We start from the raw sequence: 21,995 nt of genomic DNA, 5'->3' as shown, positions 1-21,995 counted from the left end.
TGATTCTCAGGACTTAAAGTTCATCCAAGACCACCTAGGTCCACCCACGAGCAGGATACCCAACAAAGAGGGACCAGCGAGTCGTGAGGCCAAGGGGACTGCCAGCAATAATAGGTAAGTAAACTTCTTACACCACACACAAAGGATACTAAAAAATCATGACAATAAAAAGGCGACGGGAAAGAACCAGCCTCGTAAAGGTAAAGTAAGGTCATGAAGCAGCCTTGGCCAGGTAAAGAACGTGGCACCCCGGCAAGACCGTCTCTTTCTGAGGTAAGTGAACAGCTGCAGAAGGGTAACAAACAGTTTCTTAACCCTGCAACATCTTCTGTTAAGACAAAGACAGTTGTGACAGAATTGACGGAGGGAGCACAGAGGTGAGTGCCCCAAGGAAGCCTGATATGGAAGTGATGCAAGAGGACGGGGACAAAAGAACAAGGCTAATAAGGAGAGCCCGAGAAGAAGTGAAGGGATGGGACTCAAGGCTGCAGATGCGCCTGGCTGTACCCTTCCAGCGTCCCCGTAGCCTTGGCAGTAAAGTATTACTATGCAGACCACCGTCCATCTTAATTAATCCTCCTCTTCAAAGTGGACATCAGGGACATGATGGGCATGAATGAGTGTGGTGTTTGTGGCTGGGACATTCAGAAGCATTTCCTGTCCTGCGCCCCACCCTGATGACACGTAGGTATACATAGGGAGTCGCGGTATTTCTTTGTAGTCATCATAATCACGTGGGTGTATCCGGCTAGTACAACACAGCCTGTGAGTACCAGTAAAGTTCAAGTGGTTACGGATGTCAAATAAAAGAAAACATCCTTTTACAAAAAAATAACGTATATCATATATCTAAATAATTCAATATCGATTTTGTTGGAATGACGCGCCAACCGACGACAAAACTGGCAGCCGTGTCACCCCAGAGAGTTCACTGCACCTTGATACCTCTGACCGCCGCAAAGACAAGGAAGTTAATATCCTCGCACCGTGCCGCGGGGCTTGTTGTGATATACAGGTGCAGAGTATAATCTTATCAGCCTTTGGGGCACGTATGATATTCACTTGACTTTCCCTCTCACGGAAAGTAGCGGCGCGGCTGTTATCATGGCGTCAACCCGGACGTCCCCTCTTCCACACCCTTGCCAGGTAGGAAAAGTCCTTCCCGCAGGGCAGTGATGCCGCGGGTGACCTTTGAGGCGGCGTGCCGCGAGGGGGAGGAAGAGGGGCGTCCCGGACGAACGTTGAGACACACTTGCGGAGCGTGCAGGCTCCCCGCATACAAACGCAAACGTGCGAACACAGCCTCCCCCTCCTCCACCCCCCCCCCCACACACGAGAACAATGGCGACAATATTAAAAGGGATAAACAGGTGGACTGAGTAAATACTTAGACATTTACTCACTTAATCACCTTTTGTATGCTCATACCTCCTATTCTCCCTTTACCATTCCTTTGAAAATAAAATGAACTAACTACATAAAATATGTCTTATACAATTCGTCTTCCCGAACCCGCGGCATCACCTCAAGGAACAACTTTACCCAAATTCTCACGTTCTCAAAACACCTCGCTCCTCACCCTGCCTCCGCCCTACCCTGGTTAATGACCCTCACTGGCCTGCAAAAGTGGCCATCAAAATCATCTTAAAGTGGCTCCGTGCACGTCGGCGTCCTGCACATCGCATTTCTCAAGGGGCGGTGTAAGAAAAAATATCCGAAAAATTACTGAAGGCAAACTACGCGAAAAACACAGTAAAGGAGGCAGCTCAAAGGCAAAAATATACATAAAAAAAGCCCGTTAATAAAAAAAATGCTAATAAACACAAAAAGCCGGCAAAAAAAAACTATAAAAAACAAAAAGCCCGCTTATAAAAACAAAAAAGCCACTAAAAAAAAAAAAAAACCGCAATAAGAAACACTGTCCTCTAAACTCCATTAACTACAACTTTTCTTAACACAGATCGACATCGAGAAACGCCACTCCGTGTGATTTACGCGTTATACATGCAGTGATACGACTCAATCCTGCGGTGAGCACATACGTCTACGCCTTCAACAGTGATCGATATGGAAATGAGAAACGGTGCACGTCTTTCCCATTTCTCATTTAGGCAAGGATCAAGTAGTGAACAGAGACGTACGCAGCTTAGCCTCTCCTGTACTTCCGCCCTTCCTCCCGTCCTTTCTTTTCCTGCTTTCTTAACACCCATGAAATACTGCACGTCTTTCCCATTTCTCATTAGTGCATGCATCAATAGCTAATAAAAAAATACATCAAGAGAGGAGTCACGGAGCTTATTCTCCCTACACTTGCGCCATTAATTCCGTCCTTTCTTTTCCTGCCTTCTTAACAACCATGAAATACTGCACGTCTTCCCCATTGCCCATTAGTGCATGCATCAAATAGTAAATAGACATACATCAGAAAGGGATCCACGGAGCTTCCCTATCCTCTCCTATACTTCCGCCATCCCTCCCTCAATCCTACTTCTGATTCCTTAACAGCTATGAAACACTGTACGTCTTCCACATTGCTCATTACTGCATGCTTCAAATAGTAAACAAAAGGGCTCATACTCTCTTTAACTACCTGCCACTCTTCTTTCCTTTCTCCCTCCCTCCCTATCTCTGCTTCCTTGATTATAAAATACTGAACGTTTTCCACATTGCTCATTACTACATGCATCAAATCGTAAGCAAAGGGGCTCATACTCTCCTTAACTACCTGTCACTCTTCTTTCCTTTCTCCCTCCCTCCCTATCTCTGCTTCCTTGATTATAAAATACTGTACGTTTTCCACATTGCTCATTACTGCATGCATGAAATAATAAACAAAGGGAATAATCCTCTCCTTCACTACCTTCCACATTTCTCTCCTGTCTCCCCTCCTTCCTTCCTTCCTGTGTCTCCTTCGTTAACATCCTCGTCACTCCCAGAACCCCTGCCAGAATCCGTGCCCTGGCTCTTCTCACCCCCTGCCGATCCCTCTTAATAAATCTTGCCCTGGTTCAACGCTTATGGCACCCGTACCTCCATAGCCGGTCTGCTCCACGCCATGCCCACTCGAGTCTCATTGATGGATGGCGTATTGTATTTCAAGAGATGATTATGCATGTGTAAGGCCTTTGTGTGGGTGTGTGGGTGTGGGTGTGGGTGTGGGTGGGTGAAGACCTGGTTGGGGAGGGAAGGGTTGAGGGGGTAAGGGTTGTACTCGTATACTAATAACTTCCTGGAGACGTCTTTAGCAGCTAGGTCAGGTCTGAGCGTCCTTGGTAACCCCTTCATGACTGCGAGGACGTAATGAGTCTTTGTCCGTCTCGCTGTGCCACATATTCCGGGGTTAGAGACACACCGAGGACTACACGAGAATTTGAAAGAAACAACAATTTGCTGCTCCTACAAAGAAAACAAAAGAGGTGCCAAAACACGTTATATATAGGATCGGAAGTGTCCTGATTCTCCCCTCTTGAAAGTTTAAGCCGAAGGACGAAGGAAATGCAGTAGGAGGAAGGCTTTTCTTTGTCTATCGCTGTTATTACGAGTGTCTGTCTATTGTTATTGCATATCTGTCTGTCTGTTTGATATCTTATTTTCGTACATGTGTGTCTGTCTATTGTTTTGCTTGTTTGTCTGTCTGTCTGTTTGATTTTTTGTACTTATGCGTGTGTTTATCAGTCTTTCTGTTTATTATTTGCTTGCCTGTCTGTTTCATTTCTTATTTTTGTACTTCTGTTTGTCGGTCTTTCTATTGTTTTTGCTTGCTTGTCTGTCTGTGTCTGATTTCTTATATTTATACGAGTGTTAATCAGTCTTTCCGTGTCTTGTTTCTGCCTGTCTGTCTGTCTATTTGATTTATTTTTGTATGTCTATTTGTCTGTCTTTCTGTCAATATATTTTGCCTGTCTGCACGTCTTATTTTTTTTGTAGGTATTGTCTATTGTTTTTACCTGTTTGCCTGTTTGATTTATTTTTGTACGTCTGTTTTTCTGTCTTTCTGTCTACCTTTCCTATGTACAGGTAGTCAACGGAAGCCCCAGACACGCCCAACACGTCCCCGATGCATTTGTAAGCCTCACGAGACTCTCTGTCATGGCTAGATAAATATAGAGTGGCGTCATTTTCGGGGGCGGGCGGGTGACTGGGTGGGCGAATGCCGGGGGGGAGGGAGAGTATGTAGTATCTGTGGGGGGAGGGGGAGAGCTGAGATTACACATCCCTTCCGTACCTACCACCTGCCGGATGTTAAATGTGTGCCCCTGTTGCGATGCTGTCCTTGTCGTGTGAATCTGAATCCTGATATATGCTAAGGAACAGAAGGGAATAATGGTTAACTGATAAAACACAAAGTAATTTTCCATAATATGTGCAAATAACGGCTTCGACAGAGTATTATTGCCCTCATAAACCGATCCCATGTCATCCGCACAGACATCCGCCTCTAATGGTGTCCGTCCGCCATGATCTAACGCAAGTTGACCTCATGTCCCTGACCTTCATTGACCTTCCAGAGCACTAAAATGTCCCCCTCGGGCAGTCTAGCCTCGGGTGTGTCTGGAAAGGATGACAAGATGGAAGGAGAGAGGGAAGGGGAGAGGAGGGAAGGAGGGACCCGGGATAAGATGAGATAAATGCTCTTTAGTGGTTGGAATACTCCTCTCGTGCATTGTCACTGCTGCAGCACGGCGATGAGATTCAGGCTCACCTCAGGACAGCGGCGTTTAAGCTTAGGAACGGAAGATTCAGCGGTAGATACGCGGGCAACACTAGATTTTGTGCAGTTTACCAACAGATAAAAACATAAATAAATGCAGATGGATAGATAGATAGATAGATAGATGGAGAGAGAGAGAGAGAGAGAGAGTGTGTGTCTGTGTGTGTGTGTGTGTGTGTGTGTGTGTGTGTGTGTGTGTCTGTGTGTGTGTGTGTGTGTGTAAGAAAGCCCATGCATACGTTCGCACATCACGCAATAATAGAATTACCTTTCATCTATTAACTAATTTTGCATCAGATTCAAGTCGCATACAAAAAAAGGCTATGCAAGAAAAGGCAAGGAAGACTCTCAGTGCATGTTGTCGTCTCGGCCACACCGGTGACGTAAAATATCGACAATTAGTGTCTCCCGTACAGCCCCCGGTCCTGTCCTGCGCTCTTCTTGTAGAGAGAAGCCAAAGTCACCCTTGCGGAGACCTGACTTAGGGATCTTTTTTTAAACGTTGCAACACGCCCTCCTCACATCTAAACAACTTAAGCGTTTAACGGAACCAGCCCTATAATTGTGTGATATCTGATCCCCGGCGGAATCTGGGTGCAGCGAAGTACAATGTAGGCGGGCGGCGGTCCAGGCGTGTGGCGGCGCCGGTGCTGAGGCTCTCCAGGAACTTCTAAGCAGGGTTCTGATATTGATGCATATTTTGAGTCCCCCATCATGCCCCTTTATACCCCCCCACCCCCTCCTGCTGCAACCTTCCTGAACGACACATCAGCGCGACACCTTCATCAAGGGGGAACATTCTTGCCCCGGCTGTTGCATCGGGCTAAGTGGGTCAGAGGCCGCCAAGAGGTGGGGGTGCAAGCTAGGGCAATGAACTTTTTCTAAATATACTCTCTTTAGGAATGAACTTGGTAGTGACCCATCATTTCGCTGAATACAACGCTTAGTCACAGTGACTCTCAGGAGTTAAACATTTTGGTGAACATCCCCATGAGGTCGGGCGTTTATGGTTACCGAGAAAGTGTTCAGCGGTTCTCAAACTCTTTACGGTCTTTACCCCTTTTTTATATAGCTTTCTAATCAATGATCCCCTACACAGCAGTATTAATAAATATCAACTTTTTTTTTGTCTGATACACTAATCATGGAATCAAACAATTAATACACATTCCGGGGGTTGACAATGAACATAACAAACACTTGATTTTTTACGAAACATCTCACAAAAATAAATTGCAGAACTTACTTGCATTTTGTTGACGAATGGAGCCGCTGGCATCACGACGCTGTCTCTTTACCTTTGGCTGAAGCCGACTGAAGGATGAACGATCTTGGCCAGCATATTCAACGCTTGGATTCCAGGTGTAATTTAACCTCACATCTGAACCACTTTGGCCCTCTAAGTGAGTCTGACGGGAGTATTTTGTAACAAACACAATACCTTTCTCGGTTGCGTTTCTTGTTAGAAGCCATCACTTGTTAATCGGGCCTGCAATGCAAAAAGAGAAGCTACTCAAAATATGTACAACTGTACCCTTTGTTCACCCACCGAACCATCGACAACAACCAATGGCACAGCGCGAAGCTAAGCAAGTATTTATCATAAAGTTATATATAACCAAACCAAATCTAACCTAACCTGATCTGACCTGACCTACCTATATCTAACCTACATGAGCCATTTCCCAGTATGTCACTCTTCCCGGTCATGTTATAATCTCTCCTATATTCCGCAAGGTGCTCTGAGATGGTTTGGACATGTGATGATAAAAAGTGAGGATGACTTTGTCCATGCACCGGTGTTTGAAGGCAGGGCTGAGGGAGAGGGTGTCAATGAAACGATTCATTAGTGGACGAGTATTGGAGTTGGTAGGCGAGGGAAGAGACTCATATGCCGAGGCCACCCCCTCGATGTTCACTCTGCTATCCCTGTTTTCTTTCTCCGATAATAAAGAAAACTTTGTTCACTGGCAGACTATTACAATTTAATATGTAACTATAACTAGAGACGCACGAATTTAGTGGTGGGAATGCGAGGAAGGAGGGGGGGGGGGGGGCTCATTAATTAGTGTCTCTCCTCAAGTGTACCTCATAATGAACGACGGAATTATCTTTTTTTTCTTATTATGGGGAGGGGGGGAGGACGTCTGTATTTACTGAAGGCTTACCATTATATTATGATGAAAAAATCTGTATAACCCAACATAGTGATCTCACACACACACACACACACACACACACACACACACACACACACACACACACACACTTAAGAGCAGTGAGAAGCAGGTTTTTTTTCACATTTGTTTCCTTTTTTTATGCCCTTGAACTGACTCCTCTGCTGTAAAAAATAAATAAATAAATGACCATTCAGTGTATTAATTCATCAACACTCTCACTACCAACCAATTCAACCAAAAAAAGCATCCCTATCTATTCTTATCCACCTCTCTATCGGCCAAGTCTCCATCTATCCACCAGTCAACCCACCAACCCTCCTCTAATTCACATATAAATTGATCAAACCTTTCCAATCCACCAGCCCCTCCATCAACCCTTTTCTAATCCACCAACTGATCCCAAAAGCCTTCCTATCTACTAGTCCACTCACCAATCCATCCCCAATTCAACAGTCCCTTCACCAATCCTTCTCTCCACTAGCTCATCCACCAACTCTCCCCAAATCCAGTGATCCTCCTCCTGTCCACTACTCCTTCCACCAACCCTATTTCTATTCACCATTCCATTAATCCAGCCGCCTTTCATCTACAATTCCATATATAAAGCTTTAATTTCTCCACCTTATCCACCAGTTTATCCTCCAACACTTCCCTATCAACCAATCTATATAGCAAATGTTCCCCTTTCACCAGCCCCTCTATCTAGAAGTCCATTGACAAAGCTTACCCCTTGCCTGTATATACTAGTTTCCCAACCAACTCAACTCAAATCCATCATTCCCATTCCTTCCACCAAGGGTACAAATATTCACCAGTCTATCAAATAACCTCATATGTAACAGTCCATCTATCAAGCCTCCCTCAACCCACCAGTGACTTTACCACACCCTTCCCCCTTATACAAGTCCACCCAGGAAGGCTCACCACGACACACAGTTTAATTTGATTGTGACAGGAAGGAATGCAATGTAAAGGAACTGGTAACTATTTATAACGTCACCCATCTTACAAAGGTGTGCAAAACAATTATTTATTTCTGGTTAGTATTGATGTGTTATAAATTAATCTGCCAAATATTCCCAAGTTCTTTAGTTTCCCAAATTTTCCTTCCCCCCCAAAAAAATTGTGATTTCCACAAAAAAACTACACAAACTTATACCAAACACATAAAAACTCATCAGATATAAAAGCTTTAATGTCACAATACACAAGAAGAGGAAAATTAAGCACTTCAGCCCTTAGAGGACCATGAGGAAGGCAGACCTTGAAGTTCTGCTGGCCCAGGAGTTGAGCTGCTGCCTTGACTACCATATTGATAGCTGTGCACTGCATAGCATATCACAAGTATTTACCATAATTTAGTTAAAAAAGAATGCCCACCGAACCATTGACAACAACCAGTGGCACAGCGCAAAGCCAAGCAAGTATTTATCATAAGCAGTTATATCTAACCAAACCAAATCTAACCTAACCTGATCTGACCTGACCTAACTATATCTAACCTAACCATACCTGACCTGATCTAACTTAACTATACCTAACTTAGCCATATCTGACCTGTGCCCAACTACCATTTGCAAAAAAACAGAAATATAACCCCTCAGTTTGTCCGCGCAGACAATATATAACAATAATAATCTCATGAACGATTTGTGACGATAAAGCAATACAGCAGTGTGCTGCATGTGCACAAAGTACTTCATATAGCACAAAAGTGTCCTCTGCAATGAGACGGGTATAGTTTTGGAATAATATGACACTGGTCACCTCTTAACAGTGGAGTCTTTAGCCCCTCAACCTCCTATCTGGACTTTTTTCCTGTAAATCGTTATAGGGAAAGAAGAGAAAAATGAGGCAGATCAGAAAAAGAAAATGACAAACTCTGCAGTGCGCTGGGTAAAAAACAAGATAAATACCAAAGAACTTGTCAACATTTCTGTATGGACCACCCTCCTAATGTACTCGCAAGACTAAATCTTATCCCTCCATACCACTTTGCCTCAAGAGAAGAATATCAAGACAGCTCTCCACCCGAAGTTGACCTCTCTTTTGGCCACTCATTACTTTTCTCTTTCATATGAGCAGCAATTAGCGGGCCTTTTCTCTATATTTTTTTTGTTGTCCTTGAGCTGCTTCCCTTGTAGAAAAAAAAAAGTGTGCTTCGTCAAATACTGTGGTTACCTGAAGGGGGCAGTCGGAGAATATTTAAGGCACTCCATCATTTTAACAACTGTCAACTTCCCTCTCACTGACCAGTAAACTCTCCGGTGCTCAGCAAGTCTGCATATGTCTCCTAAATGTATGTACCTGAAGGACAATAATGTGGCACCTGAATTTACACCGAGGGAATGCTTCAAGGCGGCAATGTAAACAAGGCCCAGCTATTCTGTTCCCGTCTTGGTCTGGGTTCGAAAGGGGTTCGCTCTTTTCTTGATCTTCACGGGCAAACTAAGTATTACATCTCAACACACAAGGCTACTGTCTGCATCTCGTGCTTCACACTCCAAAATATCTTTACCAGCCAGTATCCGACTCATAAACCTCCAAATTTACACTATCCATACACTTTTGCAGGATGTCCGACCTTATTCGGGGATTTTACCGGCTGGCGATCGGGAGTCTATCATGTAGTCAGACCATGGTGAAGTACACACGCACACGCACACGCACACTCACACAAACACAAACACACGCACGTGCACGCGCACGCGCACGCGCACACGCACGCGCACACACACACACACACACACACACACACACACACACACACTTATTCAATCATGTAAAATTACAAATCGGTAAGAAATAACAGGCAACAATATCTTGCCAAGCAAATGTATGTCTGGGAAATAAATAACAGCTTCAATTGATTGTATCACCTATAGAAAACTAACTTTGAGAACAAGTAAAAAAAAAACCAGAAAGAAAGAAAAGCAGAAAAGTAATATTGTAATGCCTAATCGATTGAATTCTTATGTACAAAATGTTTACCTAAGTTTCAAGAATCATTATAAGATTACAAGATACAAAACACGTTGAACTTGACACAGTAAAAATACAAATAGGTAAGGTATGGAAAGGGAGCCTACATTCCCTCTCCTTGCACCCCCACCCTTATATATAACTTGAATATAAAGACACTTATTACAAAACGAAAAACATTGCAAGATCTATAAAAGAAGTTCACGTACTTTCTGAGCTGACGCAGAGAGATAATCAGATATATATAAATTATTCACCATTACTTGATATTCTTGAAGATTTACAATATAGGAGCACCCATATGTATACAAAATCGAACTAGCGAGGATAGATAAATGGGTCAATGGCTAATACACAAAATGCTGATGTTGAATATATATATATATATATATATATATATATATATATATATATATATATATATATATATATATATATATATATATATATATATATATATATATATATATATATATATATATATATAGAGAGAGAGAGAGAGAGAGAGAGAGAGAGAGAGAGAGAGAGAGAGAGAGAGAGAGAGAGAGAGAGAGAGAGAGAGAGAGAGAGAGAGAGATTCCACTGCACTTCTTCCTTCCCCTAAGCCAGCAGCTCCCCACACTCTTCCACTGCACTTCTTCCTTCTCCTAAGCCAGCAGCTCCCCACACTTTTCCACTGCACTTCTTCCTTCCCCTAAGCCAGCAGCTCCCCACACTCTTCCGTTGCACTCCTTCCTTCTACTCATCCAGCGATGCGACAGTCGTAGGTGAAGCTGAGGGGCAGCAGCTTTTGTCGCTCCTCCGTGATGGCCCCCGCTGGCAGCCACACCTGTGCAGGGAGAGATGTGACGGGCAAGTAAATGTGAGCACCCATGTCTCCTGCTTCTGTTGTTCCGCTTTCTTCTCTTCCCTCACTCCCTTTTCCTTCTTCCTTTGTTCCAATTTTTTTCCATTTCCTTATCTCTTCCTATTTGTCCCTCCCTTCGTACTTCTATTCATTTTTCTTTTCCTCTTTCCTCGCTTCTTTCTCTTCCCTCCGTTAATTAGTCTCCATCGATTCCACTTCTGTTTCTCTTCTTCAGTGCTTCCTCCTTCAGTTTCTCAGTCTCCATTGTTGCCATTGTTCCTCTTTCTTTTCCTCCTTCCTTGCTTCCTCTTCCTCCTCCCACTCCTAACACTACGACTCCCACTGCTACATGTGACTAAAACAAACCCGAAGCACAGACCCTACTCATCTTACCCCTCATACTCAACTTCATTTTCAATTCACTATAACAACCACTACCACTGCCACCTTCACCACCCCCTTCACCATAGCCATAACCTTCGCATTCACACCACAACAAACGCGGCTGCTACTCACCCTCCCCTTCACTTTCACCTCCATATCGTGCAAGCCTTGAAGAAGTTTCTCCCACGCTTCTTGCCGCAAAACCTCCCCATTGCCGCTGTTGTTGCTGTTGATGTCCCTTTGGAAGTCGATGGTTGCATACCTGTGTGTATAGACCTCTTTGCATTTACCTGTACTTGCCACTGCGTTTTTTTTTTTTCATGTTACTGTATGCAGAGTTTTATTTTTTCTTTATTTTTTACATTTTTTTTTCCTCCCGAGTTTTGTGTTGATAGTGCTTTTCCTTTGTGCTATTTCCTTTAAGTTTGTTTCAGCTGTGTGTGTGTGTGTGTGTGTGTGTGTGTGTGTGTGTGTGTGTGTGTGTGTGTGTGTGTGTGTGTGTGTGTGTGTGTGTGTGTGTGTGTGTGTGTGTGTTTGTAACAAATTAAGCATCTTCCTCACCACCAATTTATTTTATCATTCTTTCGGCACCTTTTGTAGTCTTAATATATAGAAACCGCGTGTTGTAGGTGTTACTGATCAGTCTGTTCTGCATTTGCCCTTCCTTCTTTACAGTAAAAAAAAAAAAAAAAGCATCGCCGCCACCTACCCCTTCGATGGCTGCAGCTTCATGACCAGCTCGCACACCTTGTCCAGGTCTCTCTCCGTGAAGCCCGCCACATCGAGCTTCACCTTTCCGATACTGGGCAGGGCGGGGAGCCTCTCCGCGAAGCTGTGGAGCCGTGACGCCTCGTGGATGTTGACCACTGTGTGTGTGGGAAGGGATTAGGGTGAAAAGCGGGACGAGGAGCATCTTGAAAGGAGAATGATGTGAACACTATTGGAATCTTTAGTATGAGGAGGACTGGAATGAGGAAGCGGAAGGAGAGTGTGATAAAGGAATATATGAGTGCATTTTATCTACTTGTATCCTTAAAGGATTAAGTCAAGGTCGTAAGCCTGGATCAGAAAGTCTTGGTTTTCACCCTTGTGTTACTCACCTCTGGCGGTGCCAGACCACTACCCCAGGGAAGAGACACAACCCCCCCCACTGACACCCAGCACCCATTTTCTGCTGGGTGGAGAAGGACGTGGATGTTTGTTCTCCACTCCGTGTGTGTGTGTGTGTGTGTGTGTGTGTGTGAGCGTGCGTGCGTGCGTGTGTGTGTGTGTGTGTGTGTGTATGTTTGTGTGCGTGCGTGCGTTTGTGTGTGTGTGTGTGTGTGTGTGTGTGTGTGTGTGTGTTCATCGCAGCATTTATTTGTATATTGATTATGTTATCCGGCATCGTTGTACTCTAGTCTACATACTTAGACATAGATCACCTATAGCACCTATAGCATCAAGCAGAAAAGGCAAGGCCGTGCTTACGGAGCAGCTCAGCACTGGAGACGTCGCTGTAGAGCAGCGCGTTCAGGAGCCGCACCGTGGCGGGGTCCGGCAGCAGGTGGAGGTGCAGCGTCTTCATCCCGTCGGTGGTGTCGTGATAAAGGCGACCCTTGAAGTCCGGCTGCCGGCTCAGGGAGGCTGGCGTCTCTTGGATCACTTTAGCCCGGCTGTCACCACCACGGGCACAGGGAGTCGTAGAGAGACAGACTCTTACAAAGACTTGTGGATTGGCGGGCAAATGATTATTATGTGCACAGAAAGAATTACGTTATGCAAATATAATTATTGGTGAGTAAAAGTTGTGATAACATCGCAGCACCAGCTTATTATTCTTCGAGGTATCCTGTTGAATTTATTCTTTTCCCTACCTATACATTTACCGTTCCAACTATCAATCTATCTTTTATATCATTCCGTTCATCTATTTATCTGACTTTGCAAGGAGAGTTAGATATAGATTGTTCATTAGACATGTAAATTATTTTGTTTATATGGTGAGCAGAAAGACAGACAGCTAGGTAGACAGACTTTTGAACTGACCTTTCTTGCCGGCGCAAGGGTGGAATTCTGTTCCTGCGGCGCCACCAGTAAAGCGCCGCTCCCAGCAGCAGGCAGGACGCCAACACCGTCAGGGAGATGCCAAGTGCTGTGGCGGGGAGAGACAGCCATGGTTGGGGCACATGAAGGGGCAGGAAATTGCTGCAGGCTTTGCGATGACGAATTTCTCGCCATAAAAAAACTCGACAGTCCCTTATATAAAAAAATTATCGACATTACATGTAACAAAAGCTTGAAATAGTTCAATTTCAACATTGTGTTCTGTTTAAAGTTTAGTAACTTTATTTATAAATGACCAACTTTATTTTTCTAAATTTCACATAAAGTTTTAATACAGATTGCTTCTATTGCTTTAGTATAGTTTGTATTCACTCCAGCATAATTAATCAAGTCGAAATGCTAGAAAGTCTTAGTTGCTGTGTTAGGAAAATTACACACACACACACATACACACACACACACACCTTTGTGTCCCAAGCTTCCAGCGCCGCTGCTTGTGGAGGACGGGGCTTCGTACACGAGCGGCTGCGACAGCATGAGGCGGAGATGAACGCTGGGGCCGTCACCATCACCTCCATCACTGCGCACCAGCATGGTCAGCGGGGGCGTGATGGAAGCTCTCTCTTCTACCACCTCCTCACCACCCCCGTCACCATCCTACATGCAGATAGGGAAGGACTGACTCGCTGGGTGTATCTGTGTGTATGTGTGTGTGTGTGTGTGTGTGTATTTACCCAGTTGTATTTACCTAGTTGTAATTTTACAGGGCCTGAGCTACGCTCGTGTGGTCCCGTCTCCATATCTGTACTTTTCCAGTTTTTCCTTAAAGTTGTGCACACTCTTCGCCGATACTACATCCTCACTTAGTCTGTTCCAAACCTCTATGTTTCTTTGCGGGAAGCTATATTTTTTTGTCTCTCAAGCATCTTCATTTTTTCAATTTTTACTATATCTTCGTGTGTTGCTGGTGTTTCTTACTTCTCTTAGTAGCAACTCCTCGTTATCTACTTCTTCCATTTTATTCCACAATTTATAATTTAGTATTAGGTCTCCCCTTTCTCTTCTCTGTTCCAATGTTGGCAGGTTCATTTCCTTTAATCTTTCTTCATATAACAATCCCTCCAGCTCTGTAAACATCTTCGTTGCCAACCTTTATATTCTTTCTAGTTTTTATCACGTGTTTCTTCTTATGGGGAGACCACACAGTTTCCGCATATTCCATCTTTGGTCTAATCATAGTGATAATCATATTTTTCATCATATCTTTATCCATGTAACGGAATGCTATTCCTATATTTCTTACCATTCTATACGTATCTCCAAATATCCTATTTACATGACTCTCTGACTGTTGATTATCTTGTATTATCACTCCCAGATCTCTCTTCTTGAATTTTTAATATTTCTCCATCTCCCATTCTATATGTCCATTTTCGTCTCCCTTCACTCTTTCCCATTTCCATTACATGACATTTCTTCACATTAAACTCCATCTCCCATTTCTTACTCCAATCCCAAATCATATTTAGGTTCTCTTGCAGAGTTTCACAGTCTTTACTATTTCTTATGTGTCTCAGCAATTTCGCATCGTCTGCAAACAAGCTCATGTAACTATTTACTTTCTCCGGCATATCATTTATAATCACTAGGAAAAGTATTGGTGCCAGTACCGATCCTTGAGGCACCCCACTATCTGCATTTCACCATTCCGATTTCGTGTCCCTTACCACTGTTCTCATTTCTCTTCCTTTTAAGTAACTTTCCATCCAGTTTTTCATTTTCCCTTTCAATCCTCCTCTATTTTCCAGCTTCCATAACAGTCTTGTATGTGGAACTTTGTCGAAAGCCTTCTTCAAGTCCAAATACACGCAGTCTACCCATACATCCCTCTCCTGTGTTATGTCCGTCACTCTTGAGTAAAATCTCGATAAGTTTGTTACACATGAACGCCCTTGTCTAAATAAAGAGATACTGTTTTTCTGTAATTATATTGTGTTCTAGAAATTTTGTCCATTGTTTCTTTATCACTTTTTCACATTTTTTACAAACTATACTGGTCTATGATATTGGTCTATAGTTCAGAGGCTCTTCCTTTTTCCCGCTTTTATATATAGGGACCACCTCAGCCCTTCGCTATTCCTTAGGTACTTTACCAGTTGATATTGAGCACTCTATGATATCATATACCGGTCCAACCAGCTGATTTCCGCATTCTTTCAAAATAAAACCCGAAACTCCATCCGGTCCTATTGCTTTCCTCTCTTCCATCCCCTCCATTATTTTTTATATTTCTTCTTTAGTTACTATGACTTCCTCCACTTGAACATTTATCTTATCATCTTGTGGTTCATTAAATTGTGATTCTTTTGTAAAAACTTGTTGAAACCTCTTGTTTAGTGGCTCAGTCATGTCTTTAGGATCTTCAGTTATCTTATTTCCATCTTTCAGTCTTTCTATTTTTTCCATTAGATTTTTCCATTTATAAATCTATAAAACAATTTAGGTTCTTCCTTACACTTTTCAACAATATCCTTTTCGTATCCTTTCTCTTCTTCCCTCCTTATTTTCACATATTCATTTTTTGCTATCTGAAACTCTTCTTTCTTCATTTGGTTCTTATTTCTCTTCAGCCTTTTCAACGCTTTGTCTCTCTTTTTCTTTGCACCTGCACATCTTCCATTAAACCAATCTTGCTTTCCTCTTTCTATTGGTTTATATAATGGGACATATTTTTTGACTCCTGTCTCATATGCCTCTATGAAAATATCATACTTTTCCTGCACCTCGTTTGTTCTTTTTAACTTTTCCCAGTCCAGTCTTTCATAATATTTCTTGAGATTTTCTATGTCCACTTTCCTGTAGTTTCTCCTTTTTCCTTTGTATGATTCGTCTTCCTCAGTGACGTCGTCATCGGTTTCCAACTCTATTATTACATGATCACTATTTCCCATGGGACACACATATCTTAATTCAAACAGGTGCACTCCCTTCGTCAGCACCAGGTCCAGTCTTGCTGGTTCGTCATCACTCCTGTATCGTGTATTTTCAGTCACCCACTGCATCATCAAGTTTTCCATAGTCAGTTTTTAAAATCTCTCCCCCTATGCAGTCTCACTTCCTCCACCTTCGAATGTTTCCCAATTTACCTCTTTGCAGTTAAAGTCCCCAACCAACAAGACTTTTTTATTTGCTTTAAGCAACCTACTCAAACACTGAATGGTATCCTCAATCATCGTCTCATATTCTTGTCTGTTCCATGAGTTTGTTTTTGGTGGTACATAGGTTGATATTAGCGTCAGCATTTCTCTGTTTTTATTCTCCAAGTTAACATTCACTATTTCCGCCTTTCCTTCTCCATATATTAATGACTTCACCATCAACTCCTTTCTCGTCATTATCATTACTCCTCCACCACCTTTGCCCCTCCTATGCTTCCTCCATATATTGTAGTTTTGTTAAACACTATTTGAATTTACTCTTTTAGCTTTGTTTCCGTTATACACACAATCTTGGGTTCTTTTTCCTTTAAGTAATCTTGTAATTCCAATTTTCTAGGTATAATCCCATCTACGTTGGTATACGTCACACTTAAACCCTTAGTTGTTCCAATTTTGTCTAGTTTCTGATCAGTTATGGCTTTTCCCTTATGTACCATTTCTTTACCCTGTCCCCCAAAACTCTCAAAAAAAAAATCTTCTTCTTCTGTTCTTGCACTATTTATCTCCTTTACCTCTGCTTGCATTTCATTCCATTTTTTCCTTTCTTCTTTATTTCTATTTATCCTTATATATATTTCCTTACATACATCTACTTCTTTTAGTTTAGTTGTTCTATACAAAATTTCCTCTGTTACCTGCTGGGATTTTAATCTTAATTTCACTGATCTCGTTTTACCTTCTACATAAGGACCCAGCCCAACGATCTCATCCACCTCCTCCTCAAGATTATGTAATTCTTCATCATTCAGGTTCTGCAGTAGGTATTTCACTGATTTTAGTTCTTCCTTTTCCCTTCTTGGTTTAAACGTTATATTCTTCTCTTTCATTCCAAATATTATTAAACTCTTTCATGTCAGCCACATCCTTTACTAAATCTTCATTGTTTTTCAAAACCTTGTCCACCTCTTTTTCTACATATTTTTTTCTCTTCTTTCAGTTGCTTTTCAATTACTTCCTTAAAGTTTACATTAGCTTTTTCATGTTCTACTTTCCAGGTCTTCATTTCACCCAACATTTTCTCTCTCACTCGCTGTTCTTCTTCGTCCACTATTGCTTTCAGGTCTTCATTTTCCTTTCTTGCGACTGCTAGGCCTTCCTTCATCGTTTTTTTTTCATATTTCGCCAACTTCTCTCTCAACTCTTCATTTTCTTGAACTAGTTTTTTCCCCTGTCCTCTAGACTGCGTACTCTTGACCGTAGATCACTTTGCAGTTTCTTACCTTGTATGTCCTCCTCCTCTATGTAATTTACTTTTCCAATCCCCTTATTTAATTTTTTCTCCATCAGCAACACTCTTTTGTACAAAGCCGACTCTTTACTACCAAATCCAGAAAAAACATAGCCTCGAATAATCGTCTTCACTTTCATCACTGACTCTCATAGCCGTCTCACGTATTTTCGTTCGTGTTCGTGTGTGTGTGTGTGTGTGTTTGTGCGTGTGTGTGTGTGTGTGTGTGTGTGTGTGTGTGTGTGTGTGTGTGTGTGTGTGTGTGTGTACATACCTTGAACACTCTCAAGAGGACGTAGTCGCCACGCAGGCTACTGGTTATCCTGAGGATGGTGTTAGCGGGCACAGGGGTCATGGTGTTCGGGGAGGAAGGGAAGTACACAAAGACGGACGCCGCCCCCTCTTCCTCGCTGCTCAACTCCAACCACTGTTCTTGTTCACTTCCAACCGGCTGTAGGAAAACCACCTCGTCCCTGCCCGCGGCCACCTCCGACTCGGGTGAGGCTGGGGAAAGGACAATAAACAAATCTCTAAATTCTCTCTCTCTCTCTCTCTCTCTCTCTCTCTCTCTCTCTCTCTCTCTCTCTCTCTCTCTCTCTCTCTCTCTCTCTCTCTCTCTGTCTCTGTCTCTGTCTCTGTCTCTGTCTCTCTCTCTCTCTCTCTCTCTCTCTCTCTCTCTCTCTCTCTCTCTCTCTCTCTCTCTCTCTCTCTCTCTCTCTCTCTCTCTTTTACTCGTGCCATTCACCTGTTGAGCATTTTGCCACGGTCCCTACGGCATGCACTCTTGTGACGGGGTGTGGCAGCGACATTTGCAGGAGCGTCAGGTGGTCCTGGCCCTGCACCAGCGTCATCGTCACGTCCTTTCCGGCCACAGTCACGTTGAAGGTGTTCCAGCCCTCGGGGATGAGGCGCGGCAGGTCCAAGGGTGTCAAGGTGGCTTTCCCGCCCCTCACCTCCGAGTGAGTGGCCCCCGTACTGTTCAGAGAGACTGCATCCCGCTCCTGTTTGCCCTCCACGCCACGGAAGATGAAGCCCACGGTCAAACTGGTCGAGCGGGTCACATAGGCCAGCAACAGCAATGGTCCTTGGGGTTCGTCCATCTGCAGCCCCTTCTTGACGAGGCAGTTACCTACGTCGGGTAAGGCTCCCATTAGTGCTGACCCAATGACTTTATATCATCACATGATTCACAAACCAATGCTATGTATATGCATTAAATTCTTATACATTAATATATTGTTTCAACTGATATCACTTGTGTCGTGCCAGCCACTTTTATTTTCAGCTTTGGTTACACTGTCGAGTACTACCACTGATGTAATTTTTGTCACGGCTGCTACCACTAATTTGTACTTTTGTACAGTCACTAAAGTGCTCCCATCCAAACCTTATCCTGTACTTAATTCATAATCCTCTCTCTCCATGATCGTCCTAGCAGTGGACCCTTTAGCAAAAACAGTGTCAGTATAGTCCTTTTTTCTGTCTTCAAAATTGTGTCGTGTTACCATAATCGTGTTTTATGTAGTGTAGTTATTAAAAAAAACGTTAAGAGATTTATAATGAAAGAGTTCTGAACTCTAGCAATGACACAAGAGAACGGAATGAAGATAATCCTGGCATCGAACACAATGAAAGGCACTGAACGGACGTGAGGGAAACTATATATAAAGGGTCAGCAGGTGATGACTGCTACACCGGTACAGTACAGGACGTGTCGCTATCATGCCCTCCACCTTATCTTGTCACCACCACGGAGACGGTACACCCACACAACCTGTTTGTTTTTCTTTTCTTTTTTAGTAAAGGAGGTTGTGCAAGGACTGTATAGGAACGTCATTTTTTGTCAGCCTATTTTTACCCAATATCTTGAGTCACATATCGTCTAGCAGTGCTGTTTGTCTCTGTGCCTCATTCATGTGGGCTTGCCCTCACTCACATTTCCACGCTTCCTCTCTCCGTCACCCATCCACCCATACCCTTACCTCCCGAATCACTGCTGTCGAGTGCCGGCCCCGCCATCACCATCACCCCCACCATTAGATACCAGGGAGGCTTAAGTGACACCATGATGACAATTGAAAAAAAAAGTTACAACAGTTCACAGAGTAAATTGAGCGAGTTGCCACTTGTCTGTCCTAGCTCACACTGATGAACTATCCCGCTCCATGGTACTTGAGATAAGATAAAGCTCTGTTGGAATCAAGGTGGAGAGGATTCCGACACACACACACACACACACACACACACACACTCACTCCGGTAGCTCATTCGGTTAGAGTGCCGCGCTGCAAGGCTTCATGGCCAAACAGGCGGCGGTTCGAGCCCCGCTCAGGCCGGATTCCTCCCATTGACTTGGAGTGGTTACTGTCCCCACTTGAACAAGGGGGATGGGGTGTGTGAGGTCCTGGCAGTACCCAGAGATCGACAATAATGAGCACTTGCTCACGTCGTGAGGGTACCTGCTGGCGAAAGCGAGTCCAACTCGTGATCAGGCCGTGGTGGTGAATAACACACACACTAAAGTTTATCAGTATTAGCATTTCCCTTACAAAACTTTTTATACCAGTTTTCTAATATAAATAAACATTCCCAAACGCACATGGTGAGACACGCAGTGAAAAGGAAAGAATGTGGTGACCAACAGGTGTTTTAAAGTCAGTACAAAGTGCAAGGATATAAAATAAACGCTGAGCATATAATGAGTTTTATTTGAGATCAGTTGTGTAGTCCTTTCGAAACAGTAAGGAACAACCTGTAACCCACACCCTTCCTTCTGAATCTTGGTAATTCAATACAAGGTAATAGTGGTTGGGGAGGCGGTGGCTGAGTCGACAGAGTGACGGCGCCGCGTTCAGGAGGACGCGAGTTCAATCCCCGCCCGGTGCCACCAAGCTGGGATTTTTCAGCCGCCGCCGAGTGGCTTAAAACTACCCACATGCTGTCCAGAAGACCACCTATCAACCCGGACTCTAGATTCTAGGATTAAAGATGAGCTCCGGGAGGGCAGCATGAGCCAATGCAAGATGGCGCCACTATTAACACTCGCCTGCGCCAGAACGTGCTGGGCCGACCATCAGGCCCCACCCGGAAGAAGCCTACCGACCGCAATAGGCCGCGACGTAAAAATAAATAAAATAAAAAAAATCGTTAGTGATTTTCTTAAAAAGTATATAAAAGGATCCAAATGTAATACAACTCAACTATCAGTTGATTTTAAGAACAAAATTACAGCTTCAGTAAGAACAAGAAACACGTGGTCGACATCGCCCAAACTTTATTATTATATCAGATTTTTTTTATCAGACAAAAATATAAATATGCCTGAAGCTATTAACAAAGCCAATGTAAATACAAATACCGAGCGAATCAAAGGTCTAAAAGAGGGGGAGGGTGTGAGCATTAGGTGAGTCACTTAAATACACTAGACACAACTGTATACTTAATTAATCTGATATCACCCGAAGATTAAAAATAAAAAATCCAAATGTTACATACTTAAATTATAAGTATTGATACAGCTTCAATCTACAATTATATACAAACAACTGCTACAAAACACGCAGAGCAGCAGCCAGAGCGTCACATAGCCCTGGACGCCTCAACAAAACTTGCTTTCTTGGTAGTTACACTTCGGGCAGCGCAACTTCAAGAGAAAACACAAAAACGGCACACACACAATGGTTGGGGCCATCAAGCAGCACACGAGCGCATGCAATGGAGGTAAATAAGTTTCCAGGTTTGTTTTCTGAAAATAAGGGAACTATCTTTAAGATACATTGCTCTCTGAAACCAAAAATAAAATACGCCATTATATTCAGCAGGCCAAGAAGCTAAACAGATTTTTCTTTCATTTCCTACTTCACTGTACGCTCCACGGGCCTCTACCTATAGATGGGGAAATAGAAGATCCCGTGGGGCCGTTACAGCCTCCAACATACCCCGCATCTTGGACAGTCCCCCGTGGTCCTGTGCCTTCGTCTGCACCTGCGCCTCCTCCGATCATTCTGCACCACAATGACAGTGGCAGGCGGTGGTGGCGGGGCCGGTGCTCCGATGTAAAGCATGGCGTCACAGGTCCTGCCAGGAAACATAACTCAACAAAAGTAAAATGGCACATTAGCATGAAATCTCCACTTAATAGAAAAACAAAGAAACAAACAAACGTTCCATAACTTACAGTCGAGCTCAGTATTAGAATAATCTTGCTATCCTTCAACAGAACTACCGACCAAGTGAATTCCAATACTCTGGCGTTGCCTTACTTCTGCAGCAAACGCGACTACACTGACCGAGTGTCCCAGGCCGCTGCTTCTGCCCGCCAGCTGGAACAGATGAGAGGCCTCTGAGAATGCATTTCGAGACAGTCTCGAAGCTCCGGTGTTGTTTCTGTGTGGTTTGA

At 43.5% G+C, this 21,995-nt stretch overlaps 1 protein-coding gene and 1 long non-coding RNA gene across 2 annotated transcripts in view; both read right to left on the bottom strand.

Moving 5' to 3' along the window:
* LOC127007102 (uncharacterized) overlaps positions 1 to 6,191 on the bottom strand; it is a 79,955-nt gene extending 73,764 nt beyond the window's left edge. Inside the window, exon 1 of the long non-coding RNA XR_007760069.1 lies at positions 5,958 to 6,191. This is a non-coding gene — a long non-coding RNA (uncharacterized LOC127007102). The remainder of the gene's footprint in view (positions 1 to 5,957) is intronic.
* A 4,265-nt stretch (positions 6,192 to 10,456) lies between these two features.
* LOC127007101 (uncharacterized) lies at positions 10,457 to 19,750 on the bottom strand. Its single transcript, XM_050877712.1, has 9 exons — positions 19,579 to 19,750; positions 18,342 to 18,725; positions 17,871 to 18,100; positions 13,615 to 13,807; positions 13,133 to 13,238; positions 12,575 to 12,759; positions 11,814 to 11,970; positions 11,237 to 11,366; positions 10,457 to 10,702 (listed from the first exon to the last, which is right to left on the bottom strand). Exons 1-9 carry the CDS (start codon positions 19,661 to 19,663, stop codon positions 10,616 to 10,618), a joined length of 1,557 nt encoding a protein of 518 aa, XP_050733669.1. The 5' UTR covers positions 19,664 to 19,750; the 3' UTR covers positions 10,457 to 10,615.
* Between the last annotated feature and the right edge of the window lie 2,245 nt (positions 19,751 to 21,995).

Source organism: Eriocheir sinensis, chromosome 34 (genome assembly GCF_024679095.1).
Source record: "Eriocheir sinensis breed Jianghai 21 chromosome 34, ASM2467909v1, whole genome shotgun sequence".
Lineage (NCBI taxonomy): Eukaryota > Metazoa > Arthropoda > Malacostraca > Decapoda > Varunidae > Eriocheir > Eriocheir sinensis.
Note: the sequence above shows the minus strand (reverse complement) of the source record. Positions and strands in the feature narration are given on the sequence as shown.

Excerpts from the sequence above, each read along its gene's own strand:
- LOC127007101 (XM_050877712.1), bottom strand. The coding sequence starts at position 19,663 with ATGGTGTCACTTAAGCCTCCCTGGTATCTAATGGTGGGGGTGATGGTG. Across the intron at positions 13,808-17,870 it reads TCCTCTTGAGAGTGTTCAAG|GATGGTGACGGGGGTGGTGA; the intron begins GTATGTACACAC and ends ATCTGCATGTAG. Across the intron at positions 10,703-11,236 it reads AGGTGAAAGTGAAGGGGAGG|GTGTGGCTGCCAGCGGGGGC; the intron begins GTGAGTAGCAGC and ends CTCCCTGCACAG.